The 24900-nt window shown below is 47.4% G+C and overlaps 1 protein-coding gene and 1 long non-coding RNA gene across 4 annotated transcripts in view; one reads left to right on the top strand and one right to left on the bottom strand.

Moving 5' to 3' along the window:
* The window catches only part of WSCD1 (WSC domain containing 1), a 33432-nt gene extending 9345 nt beyond the window's left edge, over positions 1 to 24087 (top strand). For all 3 annotated transcript variants that reach the window (XM_054085248.1, XM_054085247.1, XM_009558666.2), the window contains 8 exons: positions 93 to 777; positions 6414 to 6528; positions 8442 to 8626; positions 11732 to 11853; positions 17403 to 17568; positions 19626 to 19790; positions 20435 to 20635; positions 22519 to 24087. In XM_054085248.1, coding sequence (XP_053941223.1) covers positions 351 to 777; positions 6414 to 6528; positions 8442 to 8626; positions 11732 to 11853; positions 17403 to 17568; positions 19626 to 19790; positions 20435 to 20635; positions 22519 to 22871 — 1734 coding nt within the window. In that variant the 5' untranslated portion in view covers positions 93 to 350 and the 3' untranslated portion in view covers positions 22872 to 24087. The remainder of the gene's footprint in view (positions 1 to 92; positions 778 to 6413; positions 6529 to 8441; positions 8627 to 11731; positions 11854 to 17402; positions 17569 to 19625; positions 19791 to 20434; positions 20636 to 22518) is intronic.
* Positions 1 to 24900, bottom strand: part of LOC128854185 (uncharacterized) — a 184169-nt gene that overhangs the window by 64453 nt on the left and 94816 nt on the right. The gene's annotated exons all lie outside the window — the stretch shown is intronic.

Below are 24900 nucleotides of genomic sequence, written 5' to 3'. Positions count from 1 at the left end.
GAAGAAAATAAAAGGTGGATGGGGGAAAGTGACCCTAATGATGGGTCTTTTCTGTTTGGATGTGAACCAACCTTCCCCCCTTGGTATTTCAGGTTTCGGCATCGGCTGTCAGGCGGCTCGGCAGTGCAGGACAATGGCATCACCCTGTGTGTGTGAGGAACCTCGTGGCCAGCCGGGAGCCTGAGGCTGGTGGTAGTGCCGCATTCTGCCACGGCCAACCAGGGAGAAGGCTTTTTGTCACGAGAAGGCACTGAAGTGATGGGCTGAACTTATGGGAGGAACCAGCACCCGGCCAGGCAGAGATTCAAGAGCCTGTCGGGAGCTGTGAAGGACCCGGTTTCAGCAAGGGCATGGCCAGAGCTTTCTTCAGGCTACAGAAGTTTCTCCGTCGGACCCAGTTTCTGCTCTTTTTCCTCACAGCAGCTTACCTGATGGCTGGCAGCCTCCTGCTGCTCCAGCGGACCCGCTTGGTTATCCAGCAAGGTTCACGTGGGACCTCTGCTAATCAGGCCTTGCCAGTGCCGGATGGGATGTCTGGGGTTGGGATCATAGATCCTAGGATGCTGCCAAACCCCCCCTCTGGTCCCCGGCTGCTGGTGGGCATGGACACGCTGCAGGAGCCAGCGCTGGACCAACGGCACAGCCCACGGTGGCTCGCGTCCCGCAACTCAGAGCTCAGACAGTTGAGAAGAAGGTGGTTCCATAGGTTCATCAGCGATCAGGAGCCCATGCAAACAGCGGGATTTAAAGCGATGAAGCACACTGCTGAACACAAAGGTAAGGGATGTCCCCCCCGGACGCATTTTCTGGCGCGCATGGAAATTTCACCTTTTCCTAGCACTGTTTCAGGCAGAGACTGGTGAGCACCAGAAACACTGCCTGCAGAAATGTCTTTCTCCTGGCTCGTCACTGCTTTCAGACCTGTCCTTAAGTGTACACACAGGCCAAAATACAATCCTGTATATGTCCCTGGTCATGATGAGCTGTAACTTCCTTGAAAAATGTGTTTTTATGGATTCGATGGAAGACTAGAGAGTGAAATATGCTTCCCTAATTTAAATTATTTTCTCTTCAAACAGGCAGAGATGAACACTGCTCAGTTGATTTTCTTTCTCAGAACAGGGAACACTTTAAAAGTGGGATTTATTAAATTAACTACGCAAAATCACACAATACTTTAAGTTTATAAGTGCCTTCTTGCTGCTACAGCTTTCTAGCATATACCAAATTCTGCTATTGCAAAGTCAGGAACTCACTGTTCCTGAGCAGTCCTCTGCAAGCATCTCTACAAAAGCAGTGTCCTTATGGGGACAAGATGTGGGCCATACAAGACTTCTTCCCCTACTGAGTGCCAAGCCAGCACTACAGTGAAACAAGAACTTCTGGGCTGCAGACAAACTCCTGGTGTGGAGCAAGTTCGCTGGAAATTTGCAACAGGCCAAGGAGAACGTGAGGGGGATCCTCGCTGCTGCATGAGTGCAGTCCATCAAAAGCCAGAGCACAATGGACAAAGGTGTACATTTGCCAGTCCGAATGGAAAGCCATTCAGGTTTGACAGAGGTCTGAATTCACTTCACTGTGAGCCTGTTTCTGCTGTCCTAAGCGCTGCTGATAAATACATGCACAGACTGCTTTCGTTTGTTGAGTAGGAAAGCTATTAAGAAACTACTAATCAGAGCAAGCAAAGGAGCAGAACAGGAGTTTGTAGATGTTCACTTTTCCTCCATAGCTTTGTACCCTTATGAACCCCCCACAGAGAGCTGCATCATCCTGGCACAGCCTGGGTGGGACTCCTCGACGGGCCCTCAGTGTGCTCCGGGGAGGAGCACTAAGCTGGGTGCCTGTGGTGTTGGGATGCTCCAGCTGAGCTGCTCACCGTGCAACAGCGAGCTGGAGCACCAGCTCTGCGGCCAACTCTGAAAGCTGAGCATCCCTCAGGGAGCAGAGAAGTCTCCTTGAGGAGCCCAACACAGAAAGCATCAGGATTCGAGCTAGGTGACTGATAATGCTCTCAAGGCTGCAGCATCAAATTATGACTTTGCAATCTTTGATCCACTGCCTTTTAGAAGAATTAGTTATTCTTGGAGGTATTTGAGTGATCTCAAAAAAAGGAATGGTATCTCTATGACTAGACACCACATTACTAAACTGTCATTTAGTTTGTTCGAATAAATTTACCCAAACAAAGCAGTGCTTTCTGCAAAACTTCCATAAAATGGGTGCTACCTTGTGACTCCTACTGAGTGAAGTGCTAGAAATGGGAACAAGAAGGTGACAGCGATGGTGTACGGGAGATGAGTCACGCAGTGTGAGTCAGACAAACTGTAAGCACTAGAGTCACCCGAACTGCAAGCCTGGAGCTTCCAAGAGTGCTCCACAGGTGCTTCGTAACATCCCCTTGCTAGCAGGTTATGGAGGCAGGGAAGAGAGACTGCAAATTGCAGATGCACCCCAGGGAACCCCACTATGTTTCGTGATTTGCCCCAGGCACGTAGCCAGAGTGTTCAGAGCCCGATAGCCCCTGGACTAGAGTGAAACACGAAACTACAGTTACTCCATCCTGCACACCAATGACCAACCCTGAAGCAGGGGAGTAGGCTGTGAGAAGGGGTCCTGACCCCATCCTTGTCCTGTCAGGAAGGGTTGGACGCAGACATTACCAGTTCTCCGCAGGAGGAAGACGCACCGTCACCTCCAGCAAATACATCTTTTGCTGACATTGATCACCATCTGCTTTAATAAGCTCTTCATGGACAGTAGCAAAAAAGAGCAACACAAAGTCTACCACTTTTGTACCTCTAAGTGATAAATCCAGTATTTAATATTCACAAAGAATTATTTTTTCACTTTGGCAAGGAGCAGACACCCCGGTCTGAGCCACTCAGTGTAGGCGGATGATTTAAGCAGGAGGGGCTCTGGCAGGTGTGGCCTGGGCAGGACTGCTGTCTACACTGGAAGGTCTGAGGGACCGGGAAGGAGAGAAAGCAATACAGTAAAACAGGACACATTACATTCCCTTGCTCTGGGTGCCCTGAGATTTATACTTCCAGGCTGCGTGTGCTGTGGCAGCATGGATAGTTTCAGTGGGTTCAACGGAGTATGCCTGGCTTGCTGAAGACAGTGAGAGCCCATGAGCCCTTTGGCTTCGCCTCTTCCCTGGTCCTGACTGCACAAAGGTAGCTCAGCTGGTTCTCCCTCAACAAACTGTAGATGTCGGGGCTGCTCTCGTCCCCTTTGTATTTGGTGATTCCTGCCCCCGCCTCAAAAATGAATTAAAGAATAGATAAAACTTAGAGAAATGTGGTGAGCCTTTATGAGCTACTCTAATACCAGGCAGAATACAGAATCATACAATTATAGCATAGGTTGGGTTGGAAGGGACCTTGAAGATCATCCAGTTCCAACCCCCTGCCATGGGCAGGGAACATCCCACTAAATCAGGCTGCCCAAGGCTCCATCCAACCTGGCCTTGAATATCAACCTGTTCTTTAAAAAGTTCAATTAAAAGCAAAAAAAGATTAATTTTGAAGATTATCCACAAAGTTAGTGAAGGCTAGTGCCCTGCTCACATCTAACTGCTAACTGAGCAGAGCCCAGAAGACTATTTATTGCTACATCCCACTGAATTATGTGGACTTAAATATGCCTAATTTAGATATCTGATTGAACAAGAAGTAACATTATTAATAACAGTATTGTTAACAAGCATTGGAATGCCTTTGGAAATGATCAATTAAAAATTTAACTACCTATGTAGAGTATGTGGCCCCGTCACTTCTCCTAGCAAACTTGCAGGCTTGTTATTTCATTATGGATCCTTTCCAAGATATAATGAACTCCTCTGTGGTCATAATGTTTGTTAAAGTTTCAGTGTTGCCCTGGGGTTCCCCCTCGGTAGGATCATAGAATCATAGAAGCACTACGTCGGAAGGGACCCACTGGGTCATAGAGTCCAACCATTCCTAACACTCTCTAAACCATTCCCCTCAGCACCTCATCCACCCACCCCTTAAACACCTCCAGGGAAGGCGACTCCACCCCCTCCCTGGGCAGCCTCTGCCAGTGCCCAATGACACTTTCCGTGAAAATTTTTTTCCTGATGCCAAGCCTGACCCTCCCCTGGCGGAGCTTGAGGCCATTCCCCCTTGTCCTGTCCCCTGTCACTTGGGAGAAGAGCCCAGCTCCCTCCTCTCCACAACCTCCTTTCAGGCAGTTGTAGAGAGTAATAAGGTCTCCCCTCAGCCTCCTCTTCTCCAGGCTAAACAACCCCAGCTCTCTCAGCCGCTCCTCGTAAGACTTGTTCTCCAGCCCCTCACCAGCTTCGTTGCTCTTCTCTGGACACGCTCCAGAGCCTCAACGCCCTTCTTGTGGTGAGGGGCCGAGAACTGAACACAGTACTCAAGGTGCGGTCTCACCAGTGCCGAGTACAGAGGGAGAATCGCCTCCCTGGACCTGCTGGCCACGCCGTTTCTGATCCAAGCCAAGATGCCATTGGCCTTCTTGGCCACCCGGGCAAATTGAAAAGTGGCATGTTCTCACCGTGGAGGCTGGTTTGGGGTATTCCCTATCAGTGCCACCCTCGGAATGCTCGTGCCGTGTGGCACAGCTGCTCTGCCCTTGCTCGCACACAGGGACTGCAAGCCAGCCCGCAGTTGTCTTCCCGGGACAGAATCTTAAGGCAAAAACGATGGCATCTGCTCCAGAGTATTGTATAGCTCCCTGCTCGCTTTGCCTGGCTTCATGTCCACCCACGATCATGGCCATGGGTGAGAAAATTCAAGTCCTCTTTTTTGTTTCTCCACATCACGCTATCCTGCCTTGTGCAAGAGGCCTAAGGCAGGGACCACATCTTATCCTGCCAGGGAGACCGGGAGTACAATTAGCACAACGATTAGCACAACGATTAAAACCAGGGATTTGTTAGGTAAAAGAATGAAAATTAGGAATGTTTCCAGCAGACGCGGTGTTTCACATTGCACCCGTGGCCCGCTATGCCATTGCCCGGGAAGCAGAGGTGATGGGGCTGGATGGCTGTTGGGACGTGATGTGCTGCGCTCGGACCGCAGAGCCTCTCTGTGACTCATTCAAAGGAGGATGTGAATGAAAGATTGCTGCCCGGCTCGCAGCAGCGTGGGAGGGATGTGGGAGGAGGGCAGATGATGCCGGTGTCAGCTGGGCTGCCTCTGCCTCCCAGCTTGGGCGCTTTGGCCCCACACGCTGCCTTTGCTGCTGCCACTGGTTTGGATGGCAGCACCCAAATCAGAACTCTCCAGTAGTGCAGGTGTGACTCCCACCTTGTTAACAGTGTGCTCTGGGTGTATATTCACAGCTTGCGGATTTTCTAATTGCATGTTTGCAAATTACCAACGTGAAGGTCTTTGAATCTTGTAATATTTAAATGTTTGATTTATTATTCCTAGCTCCAAAATCTCTGTTAGAGTGGCTCGAACTTTCTCTTCCTTGTGGATTATTTTATTGTTAAGATCATGCTTTTTAGTTTCATTTTTCATCTTACATTCTCTTTCTGTCCACAGCTCATGTTATTTAATTTCCCTGCGTTATCATCTCAATACTGCTACTTCTAAAATCAAATTTCCTTTTTTCCTTCATATTTGGATGATAACGTGCACTTACACACACACAATTGCTGCATAATAGTGGGACTCCACATCGTCCTTCCAACAGTATATTAAAAAATAGACTAGATTTTTACAGTATTTTGTTCATGACAACAAAAATGAGACGTAACATGGGATGCAGTCTAAAAGAAGTATTTATCTTTCATATGCTAAATAAAGCAAGACCTATTTTAAAAGATTCATTTGCACCAGAGAGAATGAGATAGTTCAATGAGATAGTCAGACAATGCTGCCTAGTTAAGACTGAAGTTATCTTTCCATTATAGCTTTAATATATCTTTATGTACCCAAAGAAAATTGATTTTCTTAATATTTCTCTTGTACCATCTCATTATCATTTAGAGATTTTCAAGAAAACTTGGGAGAAATCCAGCAGGATTTCTCAAGAGTTTATATAATTTTGAAGACTGCCTCCTGGTTTACTTTAGAAGTGAGTTTGCCACGCTTGCTCACTGAAGGGAGGGAGAGCAGCAGGCAGCAGCCACCCCCGAGAACCGTGGCTCTGGGTGGTCCCTGCCTGGAGAAACTGGGAGAAGGGAGAAATCTAATTACCCTGCTGTCCATTTCCATTGCACATTCGCACTTAGCCCTTCAATAGCACCTACAAAAGCTCAGTACCCACGGACAGATTTGCAGAGCGGGCAGGATGCCCAACAGGCTGCGACCTGATCCAACACAGCTCTGCTTGTCGCTTACGGCATCGGAGCACTGGTGGATGGGTTTTTCCCATCTCCATCCTATGCGCTGCCTAACTCTGGTCTTGTACGCACACAGGCACCTACATGGGATGCTTCAGTGATGATTCGAGGGAGAGGACACTGAAGGGAGCTGTGTTTTATGACTTAAGAAAAATGACAGTATCTCACTGTCAGGAGGCGTGCGCTGAGAGGTGAGTGGTATTCCTTCACAGTTTCTTCTCACAATAAGCGGAACTGAACTTGAAATGGGGAAAGCCCCCATATGTTAAACATATAGCATCTGTGAAGACTGTGATTATCTCATACCTTCAGGCATAGTGTAGCTCTGCTACCTTGCTTAAAGCGGAACGTTTCAGTGCTCCTGTCCTCTTTATTATACCATGGCTACTTACAATATATTTTGTTGCCCTGGTCAAAAATTACTGCTTAGTTAGATAAATATTGGGAGGCAAAGCCCAACTCCTGAGGACTGCCCTGGGTCTGGGCAGTCTGTGCTGGGTGGGCTCTGACAGCTACTATTCCCTGTCATCGCCCACCTCAAAGAAGCTATGCTGGTCCCCTGGGCTGTCTGTCTCTGGAGCCACGAGGGAGACGTGTGTCTCACACACAGCTCCTGCCTGGAGCATCTCTTGTACGGAGAAAAGGCTGAGAGAGTTGGGGTTGTTCAGCCTGGAGAAGAGAAGGCTCAGAGGAGATCTTATAGCGACCTTCCAGTACCTGAAGGGGCTACAGGAAAGCTGGAGAGGGGCTGTTCATAAAGGCTTGTGGTGATAGGATGAGGGGGAACAGGAATAAACTGGAAAGGGGCAGATTTAGACTGGACATTAGGAAGAATTTCTTCACCCTGAGGGTGGTGAGGCCCTGGCCCAGGTTGCCCAGGGAAGTTGTGGCTGCCCCATCCCTGGAGGTGTTCCAGGCCAGGTTGGATGGGCCTTGGGCAGCCTGAGCCAGTGGGATGTCCCTGCCCGTGGCAGGGGGATTGGATCTGGATGATCTTTAAGGTCCCTTCCAACCCAAACTATTCTATGATTCTATGGTTTAGATAAGTGCTGTTCCCTAAATTCCTGCATTACGATACCAACCATTGTGGCCAATCATATTCTATGATTCTATGATACCTAAAGGGCAGGATTTGGGAGGATGGGGCCAGACTCTGTTCAGTGGTGCCCAGCAAAAGGACAGGGTGCAACAGGCACAAATTGGAACATGGAAAGCTCCACCTGGACAAGAGGAGAAATTTCTTTCCTGTGAGAGTGACGGAGCACAGGACCAGTCCGTCCAGGGAGGGCGTGGAGTCTCTTTCTCTGGAGATACTCAAACCCACCTGGAGGTGTTCCTATATAGGTACTTGAGGTGACCCTGCTTTAGTATGGTGATTGGACTGGGTGAGCTCCAGAGGTTTTCTCCTACTCCCACTATTCTGTGATTATGTCAGGTATCAACTTGGGAACAGATGGAGAGCCAGCAGTGTGCCCAGGTGGCCAAGAAGGCCAACGGCATCTTGGCTTGGATCAGAAATGGGGTCACCAGCAGGTCCAGAGAGGTGATTCTCCCTCTGTACTCGGCACTGGTGAGACCGCACCTCGAATACTGTGTTCAGTTCTGTCCCCTCACCACAAGAAGGATGTTGAGGCTCTGGAGTGTGTCCAGAGAAGAGCAACGAAGCTGATGAGGGGCTGGAGAACAAGTCTTACGAGGAGCGGCTGAGAGAGCTGGGGTTGTTTAGCCTGGAGAAGAGGAGGCTGAGGGGAGACCTTATTGCTCTCTACAACAGCCTGAAAGGGGGTTGTGGAGAGGAGGGAGCTGGGCTCTTCTCCCAAGTGACAGAGGACAGGACAAGGGGGAATGGCCTCAAGCTCCGCCAGGGGAGGGTCAGGTTGGATATCAGAAAAAAATTCTTCACAGTAAGAGTCATCGGCACTGGAACAGCTGCCCGGGGAGGTGGTCGAGTCACCTTCCCTGGAGTTGTTTAAGGAACGGGTGGATGAAGTGCTTAGGGACATGGTTTAGGGAGTGTTAGGAATGGTTGGACTCGATGATCCAATGGGTCCTTTCCAACCTTGTGATTCTGTGATACCAACAGTGCCTGGTTTGTTCCCCGCAGGGCTTACACCTACGCTGGTCTGGCGTACGGAGCCGAGTGCTACTGCGGGAACAAGCTCCCAGTGATCACCTCCAAGCCTGAGGAGTGCAACAGCGAGTGCAAGGGGGAGAAAGGCTCTGTCTGCGGAGGGGTAAACCGTCTCTCAGTCTACAAGGTGGAGGAGCTGCGAGCAGGAGCGAGACGACGTAAGTGCTTGTGTGACCACGAAGAGGAGGCTGCTCAGCCCGCAGGGGGAAATGCCGCGGCAGGGCTGAGCGTGTGGGCTGTCGCCACTGCTGCTCTTGCTCTGTCACCAGAGTTTGAATCAGTGAAGGACAAAGCTGCCTGCAGGGCACGGTACCCATTTGCTGCTGGTCTGGCTTCTGGTTCCCTCTGGAAAACAGCAGTGCTGCTCACTGCCTCGGAGGGCCCAGACATGCGTGACGCGAGGCCTGCCCGGCCACGGTCAGTTTCACGGGGAAAGAAAGCAAAAGACAGGGCAGAGTGATTGCAACAGCAGCAGAATCTCAGCTGAGGAGAAACCGCTCCCTTTTGCATCCACTGCGGAGGGACAAACCCACATGTGTTTAAGAAACAACCCTGGAAGTGGATGCCTTATACCAGGAAGGGCAGAAAAGCACTCGTATCGATGCCACCGTGTGCTCAGAAACGATCTTAAACAAAATAAGTGCTATGTGACTGCAGCAGGAGCATAAGTAGAGGCCAGGGAAAGAGACACACCAATCTCTCTCCTAAGCGAGAGAAATGAGACCACAGAGTTATACTTTCCCAGGGACTTCTGTTCTAACTATCGTGGGGAGGTTTTTTTCCATCTTTAGACGACAACACTTACTCTACTTGTCATTCAATTAGCTACCAGGGGAGATAGAATAGATAAACCTTTGGGCCAACACCAAGCACACAGAATATCTAAAGTGCTGAGCTGTCTTTACTTTTGGCAAGCTCACAAGACCTTAACGGATGCTATTTGCTGAGGAGAAGCACCAAGACCTCAGGTTGTGCCAGTATTGATGGTACTTCATTTCTTCTTAAAGACAAGTCAAGGTTTGTACAATAATCCACCCAGCTACATATGAATTATATATCAAAGGTACACAGACCTAAATTGCTAGTGTCAGGCTGATGGGCACATTGGCAGGTTTCCCGGGACATGCATCACTGTTTAAATCTTCAGCATAAAATAGATATACATATTTCACATGAAAAGGCGGTATTTATTTTTTTCTTAAGTATTAACAAATTAGTCATCAAATTAATCTAGCCTGGAGCTAGATTTGTATTCTGTTTGCCCTTAGTAATACCTGATATTTGATCGTTTGAATAATCCGACTGACACAAGATAGCTGAGGGGCTGACAGAAGTATTAATCACAATGAAAGAGTGTATTGGAATGTAATTCTGAAGCTGGAAAGGCATCCAGGATTTACACTATGCAATGTAGAGAACAGACCTTGCATAAGGCTTCTCCTTATGCCAAACAGATCCAGTAGCATCTCTATTTAAACCCTCCTAGATAAAGGGTTTGCTGGCTGCCCTCTCCTTTTCCCCTTCTCACCCCGGCTCTGCGGGCGCCGCAAGCTGTGCAGCTCCTGCTCTGCAGGACTCACGCCCCCACATCATGTTAACCGCAATAAAGCTCAACATCTGCAGCAATCACAGCCCGAGGATCGCTGTGGCACAGAGGGCCGTTCCCCTTCGGGCAGGATTCAACCATGGTTCCCAGAAAGCAGGGAAATAACAGAAATACAGCGCATTTCCAGAGCAATCCAGGGCAAACCCTGCTCCTGTATCAGTGTGGGCAGTTCAAGCTTTCTTCCTGACCCATTGAGACAACTCTAAACACAGTCATAAACACTTTGTTTCAGGAATTAAATATTAGGACTATTCAGGAATTATTCTATTCCTTTATTCTTTGCTGCTATGCTCATAGCGATCTGGTCCAATGAAGACTCCCGTTTCCCCCCAACTTACTTCAAGCTATTTATTTCCACATCTTCCAAGCGATCCCAAGACATAGCATTGCTTCCAGTAACTGATTTGAACAGTTATTAGAACAACATTTAAGCAACTTCTTTTTAGCTTGCTTTTGGCTCATGCTGGAGAATCCGGTCCCTTCTGCCAGGAAACTCATGCAGAACCAACTTTTTCCTTCAAAACTGCATTGCATCTCCCCTGTCATCCACCACATTTCCTACATCATTTCTGGTGAGTGTTTTTTGAGGCAGCAGTGGCTACAGACCAAGACTCAAAAGACCCAAATTCATTCCCAAATTCACCTTTCTCCTATTGAGTCATGCCAGGCAAATTCTATCAAGAGAGAGTTAGTAATAGAATGAAGAAATAAAGGCGCTTCTCACCTTCGTAAAGCCCATGGAATCTTGAGAATTAGAGAAGTGCCACGTGACACGCAGATTTTTTTCTTTTCTAGCCAGCTACACGGTGTTATTTTCTTTATTACCGTTCGTTCATCTGTGCGAACGCGTGGCCTTGCCTGAAGCAGTGAGTTTCCATGACAGCTTTGGGTTTTCGTTTGGGTCTGCCAGGGGACATTTCTCTCTTATGGAGGAGGGAAAATTGTACTGCTGCTTGTAACAAGTTTTTGGGCCAAATCCTGACTTCAATCATAGCGATGCAAAAAAAAAAAAAAAAATAATGGAGCAATGCTTCCAAGCTCTGTGGCATTTCCACGGGAGCAGACAAGATCAGAGGCTGACACTAAAGACTTGAAGAAAGCCGCTCTCCCCGAGCAGCTTACAAAAGCCTAGTTTAGATTTTGAAGGCTGCAGCAAACTCCCTCGCCCTGAAAAGAAAGAGTGGGAAGAGTAGAGGGATAGCTCAGCAGCTGAGCAGATGTGCAGGAAGGTGGGTCCCTGTGGGGGTTTTCAGGCTTCGTTTAAATTCCATTCCTTTTCTGGTGCAAATCATAGGAAGCTTTGTAGATTTTTATCGGGGCTTTTAAGCCTTTCAGGGGAAAGCATGTCTTAAAAAGAAAACTAGGACTTGCAAACAATAGTAATGCCCTCCACTGGTGGAATTTTATTTAAACTCTTTGCTGCAGCCCTACTTTCAGTGGTTTGTACAAAGCTGAAGGCATGTGTTCCTTTCAATACTGCAGGATTTGCAACAACTTTTTCTAGTGTATATCATGGTTTCTCTTATTTCTACAGCACTTGAAATATAAAATTTCTCTTACTATTTTTAGTTTCTGAACCTAATATTGTTCTTTGTAAAAGAGGCAGGATACTATGGACATTGTTTTCTCAAGAGAAACCTATTTCATATCCCTGCAGGGAGGAATGTTATCTATCGAGGATGTTTTAGAGCTCCAGAAAATTTAACAGACACCTTTCCAGCCTCTTTGACACAGCCCAATTTGACGGTGGAGATGTGCTCTGAATTTTGCTCCAAGAAAGTAAGAACAGTTCTCATTTCACATCCTTTCTTCCTTTTTTTTTTTTTTGTTATTTTAAATTTTAATCCACGAAATGAATAGCAGAGATTAGCGCCTTAAAGCTTTGAATTTGTAAATGAGTTTCTAAAGGGCAAAACTCATCAGATTAAATACCCAGTGATGTATCTGGTCCAACCACTCTCTCCAGTGGGGAAGGCGGGAGGGAAAGCCATCAGAGTGATGCCACTAAATATGACGCACAGAAAAGCCGTTCTAAGTGATGAGTATCGACCCTGAGGAAATCGATACCATTTCCGTGTCGCATTGAATCAAACCCAGAGCCAGATGTGACCCTGGGGGAGGTCTTGGTGGCTGCGGCTCATGGGGAGACACACAGCCAGAGGATGGACATGAGCTGAGCAGCACCCAAAAGACAGCTCCGGTGCCTTCTGGGGAGTGGGTTCCTCCATAAAGGTGCCCTCTTTATGCAGCCCTGTCTGTGCCCCTCCAAGGCGACCCTCTTGGTCTTAGCTGCCTTGACAGGGCAGCAGCAGGCAATTGCCATAGCAAACAAGAGGATTTAATGCTGAGGTATCTACACACAATTTTCACACCTCTGCACAACTGTGTTGGCTAGGAATGTGATGTGATTATAAATGTAGATAAAAGCTACAAGAGAAAAATTTAGCAAACACACGGAAAGCAGGTCGGCTTTCCTGCTGCTTTTATACAAATATGTCTCTTTCAAGAAGAATTTATACCATCTTCACTGTAACCTACATAATTTAATATTAGTTGATTTCAATTTAAAGAGAATCATTGCAGGACATCGCGCTGATATGTAAAACTACAAGAGAGCAATGAATAAGGTCATTGGGTGCTTATCAGCTTTTGGACAGGAATTGAGAAGGGACGTGCTAAGAGCCACAGTCCTTGATCATAGCCTTGGCTGACGCATCAACTTCACTCATCCTCCACGCCTGTCACAGAGTAACACCATTGAAGAAGGGAAGGATTTTGACTTTGATGGACTCAGGTATCCTCACGGGAGGGAAGGTCTGGCTGAGCGCACTCTCTGCTTTAGTGGCTGTTGCTTTGGTTGGTTCCCTTCCTCCCCACTCTGATGGGATTAGCTTTTTGTACAGAGGATGGCTCACTGTGTGGTCAGACTCAGCCTGCAGCCACAGCCAGTCCTGTGCACTAAGCTGAACATTCAATTACTTTGTCTTCTAGCATCACAAAATTGATTAAAACTATTAAGGCATGAACAACAAATCTTCTTAATTACTAGGTGGAGTGGAAAAGCTTTTCCTAGTCAACACATCCTCTATATCAGCTCATCAGGGTTTTAAGAATGTATCATGTGCAGCAAATTGCAGTGAATCACCCATATTCCCTGTATATAGTACCTTACAATCACGCAAACACACTCTCACGTCCTCTATGCACAGAAATGTTCAGTAAAACAGGACTTTATGAGCAATTCTTTCCAAACTTTGCCACTGATCTAGTTTTTAACAGTGGGGGAAAAAAAATTCTTGATCTTCCTGTGTCAGTTTACCCGCATCTAACATCATTGTATAAATATTTACTGATGAAATGTAATTAATAATTGCTTTTCTACCTGGAAAAGGTATTTCTGAGATGTGCTCAAACATGAGGTCAATGCTTTAAGCATGATTATGTCATTCTAGCTTTCTAAACAAGTGGGTTTTCAGAAGTATAGCTCCTTCAAGGTTTTCTGGCCATTCAGTCAATAAGTGGAAGCATCTGAAATTACTGAGGAAGACAGGAAAAAGAGCACTTCCGAAATGTCCCATATTAGCGTGCCATTCGAACAGGAGAAGAGAGCAGCAGGATGAAGGAAACTGCATCTCTGCAGAAAAGTCAGTGCATTTCCAGAGTCACAGTCAATGCATATTTGCTTGGTGAAGCTTGCGTGAGAAAGCCATCGGCAAACCAGATATTCTAAAGGGTTAGAGAAACAGATTCTGCACAGAGACCTTAGAGAGGGCTGCAGAAAGGATAACATTAAGAGGAAGAGGTTCAGAAGGAAGGTGAAGAAAAGGTTCAGTACCTCTTTCATTTATTCCTTCCCTGCAATGCTATAGGTAATGACCTGCTCATCCTCTCCCCACACATACTTCAGCTCTGACAGACACCACGATACCCTTTGGAAAGGGACTGCTGGAGGATGCTTGCCTACAGAAACACTGGCAAAGTCTCCTTCCACTTAAACAGCAGTTACATTTCCACAAGTCCAATCATCGCACATTATTTGAGCTTTAACTCTAGAGAGCAAAACAAGTCCTATTATGACACTGCAAACGTTCATCCCAACTTTGGTTCCTTTCCTTTCAAAAATGGCCAACTTCCTAGGCTGGTGGCAACATGCGTAGCCCTGCTGAAACCAGGAAAACACTGTCATTTTAGTCCAGCCCGTAATGCTGAAAGGAATAATCCCACACACTTCTATGCATCCTGAAAACGCTCATGGGCTTTTAAATGGAACTAGCTGGATGCTTGAAGTTAAACCTGTGACTAAGTCTTTTGCTCTTTGGGACCTAGAGGAAAAGCAAATGAGGCATACCGTGTTTATGTTGGCCTTGCAAACTGCTTTGTGCAGCTGAGATAGTACCTCCAGCCGTCGGAAGCATTTGAGATATGAATTTGAAATAACAACTTCAGATGAAACCTGCTAAATATAAATAGTTATCAGTTTCTTTCTTAATTAACAGAGTGATTACATGGCTTATTAGCAACCCATTGTCATCCCATAACACAGATCCAGGAATGTATTTCTGGGCTACGTGACTTGCTCACAGGTTGTAGTTTTTATGTATGTTCTTTTATAAGCCAGCCTGCATACTATATGAGTTGGCTCCATCTGAATTTATATTTTTAAATAAACGGTCCTTTTGCCATTCAGCTGCTGTATGCAGCTATATATAAAGATATTAGGGAATGATATCTTTTCTTACTGCACTTAAGCTACCTGTTGAGGCTCCATCTAACAAATTCTTATATAAATAGTCCCACTGACATCAACTGCAACTGAATTACAGCTTGCAGGATTGACACCCGAGTCTGCCAATGCATGCTCTAAAGCTCAGTCCAAAAAAATGCTTGTTTATAGATGTGCAGATTTCTCTGGTGTTGCACTTCTGTTTAACTGAAGTGAAACATCGCAGATTTGCGTGTGCTGAACTCGAGGATTAGTCCTGCACCGAAGAGTTCCGTACTTGCCTAAAGCCATAACAACAGCTTGGGGCATACATAAATACACAGGTGAGCAAAGCGGATAGCTTGTAGTTTGGATTAAATAGTGATGGGAACTCAAGACTGAACACTTCACCTGGCAATCACTTGGGCGCCGCATCAGGTAGACGCACAGTCTGAATAATCAGCCGGATGATTAGACTGCTTTGCTCTGACGCTGCGTATCCTGGTGCAATTCCCAGAACTACTGTTGTGCTGCTTTCAGACCATGTGCTGCCATCAGTGAGATGTTAAAACTTTCACTTGTGAAGCCCACTTCTGCCTCTCCCCTTCCCGAGCTGCAGCAAGGCTGCACAAGTGAGGGTAGCTCAGCCAACCCTGTGCACCCCAGTGCTCCCTCACCCTGAACCCCATAGAGAGCGGCTGTGGAACTGCATTGACCAGTGCTTCTGCAGGTGCAGAAGGATGGAGAAGTGTTCGCTTAGGTCTCTTCACAAAGCCTCCAGCCTTCCAGCAAAGTCAATCGCTTGCAGGTCCCACTTGGCATAAAGTACAAGGTACATTTTTATTCTAGACTGTGTTTGAGGGCTGGGGCACTTAATTTCTCACACTGAGAAACACTGCTTGATTCTAAAGAAAAAAATTCTGTTTGCAGGCAGAAACAGAACTATTTTGCCCTTGGATCAAATCTGTAAATAGTTTTTGACAATGTCATATCTCATTCACTAAGCAAACGTTGGCTGTTTGGGCACAGATGGCATATGTGTTGGATTTGACTCCTTATCAGACGATGAATATGTGGGGAAGAATGAAAGATAAGCTGCTTTCAGCAGTCCTGTCACACACTCTCAGACTCCAAAAGACTTTTAAAAGGCAAACAGTGTTGATACGGAATAGGTGGAATTGAACACCCTGCACTTGAATAACCCGTTAGCTTCCTTCAGACACTCTGTGACTGCAGCAAGCCCATCCCTGCATGCCAACGCACCCCCGGCCCCAAGTAAACCATCAGGGACCTTTGGAAACCCACGGAAACCAGTCCCAGTCCTGCCAGTAAAGAGGAGAAAGACTGAATTTTAGGACAATTTTCAGCATAGTGAGCATACTTTTCCTATAAAGCACATACATACCTGCTAATTTCTTCAACAAATAATTAGCACCGGTTTCCCCCAAACTCCTCTCAATGCTCATCAATATTAGCACAGCTTTGCTGCTCTTCCACTACACAAAAAACCCCGTTGCTTTGCAGGCTGTTGTCTTTTGGGGAAAGGCTGAATTACTTTAAATCAAACCCATTGAAAAGAAATGTCTTGTGGACTGAAATTTTCCCTGGGAATTGTTTCCTCGCAAGGAACGCTACCTGTAACTTTCTTGTAGTTGCACGCTTGATGCTGTGCTGAGATACCTGCAATTTGCAGCTATCAGTCTGGACTTCATTTAAGGTTTCCCTATCCAGAAGCAAGGCAATATAAACAAAGAGGTGTCTGTGCGTGAAGCCAGAGCCCAGGCACCAGCAGAGCTACCCCCGGCAGCCAGAGCTGTGCGTGCCCGTAGCTCACTCCCGGCACTAAGAATAGCCACGGCTGCGCTCAGGCACCCTGGGTCACCCTCTGCCTTCTCTGGTGCAGCCCCACATCTAGAAGCAACATAGTCCATCTGAATAGATGGGCCAAAATTAGCTGGTATCGTATTTCTAAATAGTTTTTTCAAAAATTATTCTTAGTAGCTCTCAAACTCTCTATCAGCCCCTCTATGCATGTTCATTTTTTGACAACTCCAAAGAAGTCATAGTAATACACACACTTTTTTTATGGCTTGACTTTTTCCTTTCTATTTTTAAATACGATTGCAGCAGTGAGTGGGTCTTAATTCCCTTCTTTGCTTAAGTTCTTTAAGGTTAAGTTTCCTCCAGACAAACTTTGGTAAAATCAACTGAATAAGAAATCTTCCAACAGCTGACTCTTCAGGTTGGGGGATATAAATTGAAGTTTGAAAGACGACCCAATTCAAAGTTCGATGTTTCCCACACTTGTTTTGAAGGTAGAATTATGTAGTAGGTGCGCTGCAGGAATACTATAAAATTATTTTAATGAATAATGGAAAAAAACCCAGAATGTTGTGAATTTTAAAGCTTTACAAGGCTTGTGTCCAAAACCCAATTTTTAAGAAATTGCCATATGAAAGACAGTAGTACCATAAGAAGGAAGAGCTTTACAATGATAAATCAAACACTGCTTTGATCTTGACGGTGGCCTTGTGAAGATTTATTTCTCTTTGTATAGCAGCAGCATTCCCCACAGGCTGTTGATGCCGTGGCATTTACGCACTGATCTATTTTCTCTCTTTCGTAGGAGTTTCCCTTGGCAGTCATCCGAGGGCAGGAGTGCTACTGCGGCTATCCCACCGGGCGCTTCCCGCTGCACGACGGCGCCGATGGGCTGCTCTGCAGTGGGATGCACAACGCCAGCAGTGCCAACGAAGGAAAATACTGCCTGGTCTATCAGACACCAGTGCAAGGTATGAGCTCCAGCCTTGTTATGCCACAGGGTCAGACTGGGAAGAGCCCCCGTGCGTCTTCTGCAGGGGAGAAAAGCCATCTATAATAGCTCACAGCAGCCTTGGCCACAATGGTTGGTATCGTAATGCAGGAATTTAGGGAACAGACCTTATCTGAATCATAGAACAGTTTGGGTTGGAAGGGACCTTAAAGAACATCGAGTTCCAAACCCCTGCCATGAGCAGGGACATCCCACTGGATCAGGCTACCCAAGGCCCATCCAACCTGGCCTGGAACACCTCCAGGGATGGGGCAGCCACAACTTCCCTGGGCAACCTGGGCCGGTGTCTCACCGCTCTCACGGTGAAAAAATTCTTCCTAATGTCCAGTCTAAATCTCCCCCTCTCCAGTTTGTACCCGTTCCCCCTCATCCTATCACCACAAGCCTTTATGAACAGTCCCTCTCCAGCTTTCCTGTAGCCCCTTCAGGTACTGGAAGGTCGCTGTAAGATCTCCTCTGAGCCTTCTCTTCTCCAGGCTGAACAACCCCAACTCTCTCAGCCTGTCCTTGTATGGGAAGTGCTCCAGCCCTCTGATCATCTTTGTAGTCTCCTCTGGACCCATTCCAACAGCTCCATCTCCTTCTAACGTTGATGATTTCAGAACTGGACACAGTATTCCAGATGAGGTCTCACAAGAGAGGAAACATCCCTCTCTTGCAATTGTGCTCATAAACATGCATCTCTCCATTCTGTCATGCACAGCCTTTCCCCACTCCAGAAAAATACCATTATTTTGCAGACAGAAATAACAAGATAGTGCCTGAGAAGGCATACCCCAAGCTGTGCAGCACACCAGGCAGCTGGAGACAAGGACTCCACACTCTGGTTCTAGTCCTGCTCATTAAACGCAAGCCCAGCCCCCATGGTACAAAGCCAGCAAGGCAGCTCTGCCGACACTAATTTCGCTCCAAAGCATTCATCTGCGCATATATTTCAAAGCTAGAAAATAAAGCAAAGAGTAAGGCTCCAATACAGTCAACCATACAGGTGGTACTGGCAGCTTTATCCGTGCATTGATTTGCACCAAGCTCAGAGAAACTTCTCACTACCTTAAAATTAAACAAATTAAGTGCTTTGGGGGCTTGATGTTGGGCTTTTTCTGCCTCCTCCATCTTCCAGTTCAGAGTTAGACTATAGACACCAGCTTATGAAAAGATCACGCATGAAGGACTCTTCCTTTCATGAAATTGCTAGTACTTCCCACATCTGTGTAGATCTGTAGTAGAAGAAAACGGCTTCCTCTGGACTGGGCTGGCACTTCCTAGCGATAGCTTCATCTAGAGGCAGCTTTGCAGAATGAAGTTGTTACGATCACCTCATTTGCCTTATTTGGGTCATAACAGAAGTGAGTAATTTCTAATTTAATTCCTGCCTTCTTTTTGAATCATCACAGAGGGTCAAGATTGGTTCTCGTCCTATCCTTGCTTTTACTGGCATGCTAAGAAATCAAGCTAGGAGTTACAAAAACACGTTCAGCTGGGTGTTCAGCCCCCACGGAGAAAGATCCCGAGTGTCTATTCCCCATGGGAGATTACTGCGATGCAAGCTCGTCACTGCCTTTGGCCCTTTGGAAAGAGATGACAGTCGAGAGGTTTAACTGTATGCCAGCTCCTTTCAGTAGGAGGGGTTTCTCCTGCCTTATAAAGCTTGCAGTTTCCAGGTGTAACGGCACATCTAGGGTTTCATTGAAGAGCCACCCTGCCAGGCAAATAGCCATTGACAAACAGGCACCAAGGGGCTTTATCACAACTTGCTGGCAAGTACAATGGTTTGCCACAGCTCTATAAAACGCATTGCCTAACACAAAATCAGCAAGAACCCATTGTGATGATAATTTCTTTGGCCTCTTATGGCTGTATTAATTTTGGGAAGTAGCTGGCTCACAACTAGACTCAAGTTGATATCCCATATTCATAAGAGAGAAGAAAGAAGCGATAAACCCTGTAATCAAGAGCCGTCAGTGGAATTATTAGAAAGGCACAATGCTAACAATGAAATATCTTCTGTACTTGCAGACACCCGCTGCACGGACAGGAAATTCTTAACCACCAAATCCAAAGTGTTTGTTGCTTTGTCAAGCTTTCCTGGGGCTGGGAATACGTGGGCTCGCCATTTGATAGAGCATGCCACAGGATACTACACGGGAAGCTATTACTTTGATGGAGCCCTCTACAACAAAGGTACCTTATTCAGAGGGACGGGACACACAAAGCCCTTCCGAGGCATAAAGCTTTACTTGCTCCCTCTGGCATCCTCCTCCTCGGAGCCAGCAAAGGCTGGCACTGTCAGCACGTGTAGTAAAACTGAAACATGTGTCTGTAATGGGTAGTCTCACACCGTGCAGGCAGCAGCAGGGACTGCTCCAGCAGCGCGCTGAGCAGCTATTGTCACACAAAGGCTCTCAATTTGCAAAATCTGCGTGTCACCTGCATTGGTGCTGCTGTGCATGTGCATGTCTGCAGCTGTGAAAAGCAGCCCTTTTGCAGCAAGGTATTGACAAAGTCCTCCCCGGTGAGGGAAAGCCTGGCCTGAAGCCCAAGCCCTGCTCAGCACCTGGAGCTCCAGCCAGGGACAGGGTCTTCCTTACAGCAGGCGTGGAGAAGCACACAAGAAGATGGTTCCATCCAAATAAAGTCAATAAGCCTTGTGGGTTAGTGGTGAGCCAAGAATAAAATCCAGCTCTGGTCCCAGGTCCTGAGTGATGGGTTTACTTGACTGGTACTCTCACAATGGTTTTACACCACTGTAGAGAATGATTTAGAGTATGAAAAGACACAGACGTATAATCAAGTGAAACAGCCAACAATCCTGTCTTGTAAAACAGGTTTTAAAGGAGAAAAAGATCACTGGAGAAGCAGAAGGACCATCTGTGTGAAAACACATGAAAGTGGCAAGACAGAGATTGAAATGTTTGACTCAGCGATCCTGTTGATAAGGAACCCATACAAGTCACTGATGGCAGAGTTCAACAGGAAATACGCCGGGCACTTGGGATACGCCACAGACCGCAACTGGAAGAGCAAAGGTAATGCACTGCCGCGGCACAAGCTGGGGTCCAAGTTTGAAGTCTATCTTGAATGGCATGCTGGGAAGGGGGAACACATCGGGACCTGAGTGAGCACCGCAAACAGTGGGACTTGAGTCCCACTGCAGCCAAGATCAGTCCCCAAAGCACTCAGATCTGTGCTTTGGGTGTGGTTGTGGCCTCACTGTACATCTACTACCACGAGAGGAAGGTAGCACAGCACTGTGGCCACAGGCAAACAGCAACACTGCTGCCATCGTACTGTTTGGCAGAGAAAACATGTCCCGGTACAGCACCTCTGCGTACAGCCCATTTGCCAAGTTACGCGAGGTGAAGAAACCTTGCCCCTGCAGCATGCAATAGCCATGAGAAATCTAATTTAAGGTTTGGAGAATTGAATGGAGCATGACATTTCCTGAAGGAAATTTTACAGCGCTGCACAGGTGCTACTGCACTGCAGATAGATACGGATAACGGCAATAAGGAGACCTGAGATTCAGCTTTTCTTGAACGCATGAAAAGACTTTGGAATATGCCTGCCACGCTCCCTGCATTTGACTGGCAAGCTGAACAGTGCGAGTACAATCTCCCCACCGAATACACTGCTGCATTCAGGCTCTGCAGCAGAGAAGAGATTCAGCTTGCATTTCTCCTTGTGCGTGTTCAGGGCATTACAGCTGTGGCTTGGCAAACCACGCCGCAGAGGGCTGGGGGGGTGGAAGGAGCATCCTCTGTCACAGCATATTTCTTCCTCAAGTTCACATATCAGCTTTCATCAGTCACAATTCAAGACTTATTCATCAAAACGCAGACCAAATAGCCCTAAGAAAGGAGAAAAAGTCTGCAGGGAATGGCTTTCCTGTGCTGCAAATTGCTAACTGTTACATTTCAGCCACAAATGCTCTTTGTCCAGCCCAAAAGCTTTTGCTAGGGCTTCCTTAACCCTTGGAAAATTAAATTATCTCAGACAGCAAGTACAAGTTGAGGTGTCATTATTAATGCCCAAGGCAAAAGTGGAAAAATATTTCAGTAAATTTTCCCTCAGTGATCCTGACAGGTGACCTTAAATCCCTTCCATGTTCCAGGAAAAAAAGGATCTTCCCTATTGATCCTATTTCCTTATCCAGGCTTGCCATAAGCAGGCTGGTAAGCAGGCAGGGAGATATGTTATTTGACAGATTTGGAAGTCGGAAACAGCTTGGGCCCCAGCCAAGATCAGTGTCTTGATGCTGCACTTACACAGTAACAAAATTAATATATGACTATATAATATTTGTTTACATCTATATTAAAAAATAAATCCTTCCCTTTCTCAGTCTCCATTTGAAATGGAGGAAAAAGGGTAGGAAATCCACAGAAGTGAAAGAATCTGCTTGACCTTACACAGCAAAGCATTGCTTAAGCCACCGCACGAGCCAGACCCACTGCCCCCTCTGTTCACAGCCCTCCACAATCTTTCGTTTGGACTCTACCCTTGGGGTGTTTTGTCCTCTCCTCCCACTGTGGAGCTGCTGCCCTGGCACACACACCACTGGCCCACACAGCACCCAACAACTACGAACAAGGCTCTGTTGCAGCTATGCCCGACTTGGATTGTGCCCTGTCTCTTCCTGGGGCTTCCCAGGTGGCTTGGTGGCATTCCCAAATCTCCTTAGGCTGTCGCAGTCCAGGTGACTGGGGACAGCAGGGTCACACATCATCTGTCTCCATGCCAGAAGCTGCAACGCGGAGCTGCTGTACCCCAGCAGCCAACCGTGTCGCGCTTCTTCAGCGCATGTCCATCCAGATTATGCCCAGAAATACAGTCTTATTGCACAAGATAAGGTTTGGAAAACTGTTCCAACACAGTTCAGTTAACGCTGTTTCATTTTGTGGTACTCTAGAGTGGCCCGAGTTCGTGAACAGCTATGCTTCTTGGTGGGCCTCCCACGTCCTGGACTGGCTGAAGTACGGGAAACGCCTGCTCGTCGTCCACTACGAGGACCTGAAGCAAAGCCTCATCCCCAAACTGAAGGAAATGGTGGAGTTTCTCAACATGACAGTGACAGAGGACCGACTGCTTTGCGTTGAGAACAACAGGGATGGGAACTTCAAGCGATCTGGTGCTAAGCAAAAGGATTTTCAGCCATTCACCCAGGAAATGAAAGATCTTATCAACCAATACATCTTGACAGTGGATGAAGCTCTGCGGGGAAGAAACTTCACAGGGCTGCCCAGAGAGTATGTGCCAAGATGATGGCCTGGCAGCACTCTGCTGTGCATAAAAATAAAACTGTTTTTTCTTAAAAAAAAAAAAAAAGGAAAAAAAAAAGAAAAGACTAGACCTTTACAGTTAAAGCAAAGATACTTGTGGAGTCTGCTGAATGGTGCAAATTCTCTCCACTCTTGGGTGTTTTTCAGGGTACTAAGTGCTCCAGAAGGCAAGCAGTGAAGGACGAAAGTCGTGTTACAAACCAAGGCAAAAAGCTATTATTGTCTATCTGCGTCTGCCCCTTCCCGCACAAGCGGCTCAGCCAAGCACCCCTGCCTCCGCAGCAGGCATCCCACCTTCCCATCCCTGCTGCCATCACAGGCCTGCCGGAGGCTGCCTTGGCTTGGTTTCCACAGCAGCTGTGTCGGGAATGGACATTCGGAAAGGGCAGGGTGGGAACGTCTTAACACTCATCAAGAATTTTCTGAGCACTTAAGAAAAGCAGTTGCTCTCTTCTTAGCGTGACCCACTACCTTCCTTATCGCAGGTTGTGCTGGGCAGGTCAGCTGCCCCGGTGGTGCAGGGGGAGAAAAACACCATTGGGCAAAGGTGCCCAGAATATTGGGCAGAGAGATGCTCTAGAACTGACCCCAGGGATGGCATTGCCTGTGTCCTAGTGAGCTCGGCAGGAAGGGGGGCAGCTGCAGCATCTCCCCACAGTGAGGTGCACAGCCAGGGACCCATAGGAGAAAAGAGCAATTCAGCATGACTGGGATTGGAAACCTCTGGGTGTCACCAGACCCAAGATCTGGCCCCAGGAGTGTGGATGAGGCCCCAGAGGGGTGGAGGCTGTTGCCGGTGTCAGGGGCTCAGCACAGGTTTCTGTGCCTCCAGCCCTGCACCCACAGTCACTGTGGATCCAGGGAGACACCAGCACCAAACGTCACTGCATTTGGTGTTAGAAGATGCCAACCTCCACACGGGCAGGATCCTATCTCCCCTCCTGCCCCGGAGGAACACTGATGCAATCCAGCCTGAAAAAGGTTAAGCTACTTATTATTGCTCTCTGGAGCCACCACGCAGCGATGCATGTTTGATTACTGACTTACCGCAGGTCCCTGTGGTTTGTCTCGTCCCACACTGGGCCACGTGCACCGCACGGAGGGAGCGCGGTGCTGCCCGCAGGCAGGAGCCACCGCAGCAGCTTGGAGATGGTTTGAACCACACAGCCCAAGGGGCTGCTCTGCTGCCAGGTGCTTTTCTTTTTTTTTTTTTCATGTGAAATAAAGGATTCCTTAAAAACTTGAGTGAAAACACTAGTTTTAATAAAACAAGTTTATATAAAGGGAGCTGGACTTCCTCTGCATGTGTATCATTGTGGCTTTAAAAAAAAAAAAATACAGGATGTGGAGCACGCTTTGGCCCGAGTCGCTCCCTGTTTGAGCTCCGCACACATCTTGCCTTCGTGCTCAGGACCACCCAGCTGGTGCAGCCCCTCCCTGTCTGGTTCTAGTGCCCCCATCTCCACTCCCCAGTTCCTCCCCTGGCAGCAAAGGCCCCCTCCGGGCTGCGAGGAAGCCGTGTGACGTTGCAGTCAGCTGAGCTGGTTCACAAGCAAAGCTGAAATCTTTTTGTTTACGCAAGTGGCACAGCTGGAAGAAAAGTAGCTGAGTTAGGATGCTGCGAGCCCGCATAAAAGGCAAGTCGGAAGAATTTTCTAAAAGTACTTGCTGTAAGTAAGAAAAATGGACATATTCCTGAAACAATACACGTGCTGCACTGTATGTTGCCATCAAATCAGCAAATCGCATTTTAGTGAGATGGACTCTTTACTGTCCTTGCACTTGGGCACCGTTTGCATTAACTTGAGGGAGATGCAGGCAGGCTTCAGCGAGCACGAGGCTGTGGGCTGCAGCCACCACGATGCTGGCATGGGTCACAGTCCTCCCAGGACACTGTGTGGCCTCTGTGCCGGGGTACAGCTCATACACACAGCCACACATCTCAGCACAGCACAACTCACGCATCCCACCAGCACAGGGCTCCCCAGCAGGCTGGGCTGGGGATCCTGGAG

The sequence above is a fragment of the Cuculus canorus genome, chromosome 20 (assembly GCF_017976375.1).
Source record: "Cuculus canorus isolate bCucCan1 chromosome 20, bCucCan1.pri, whole genome shotgun sequence".
NCBI lineage: Eukaryota > Metazoa > Chordata > Aves > Cuculiformes > Cuculidae > Cuculus > Cuculus canorus.
This window is presented reverse-complemented; position numbering and strand designations above follow the sequence as displayed.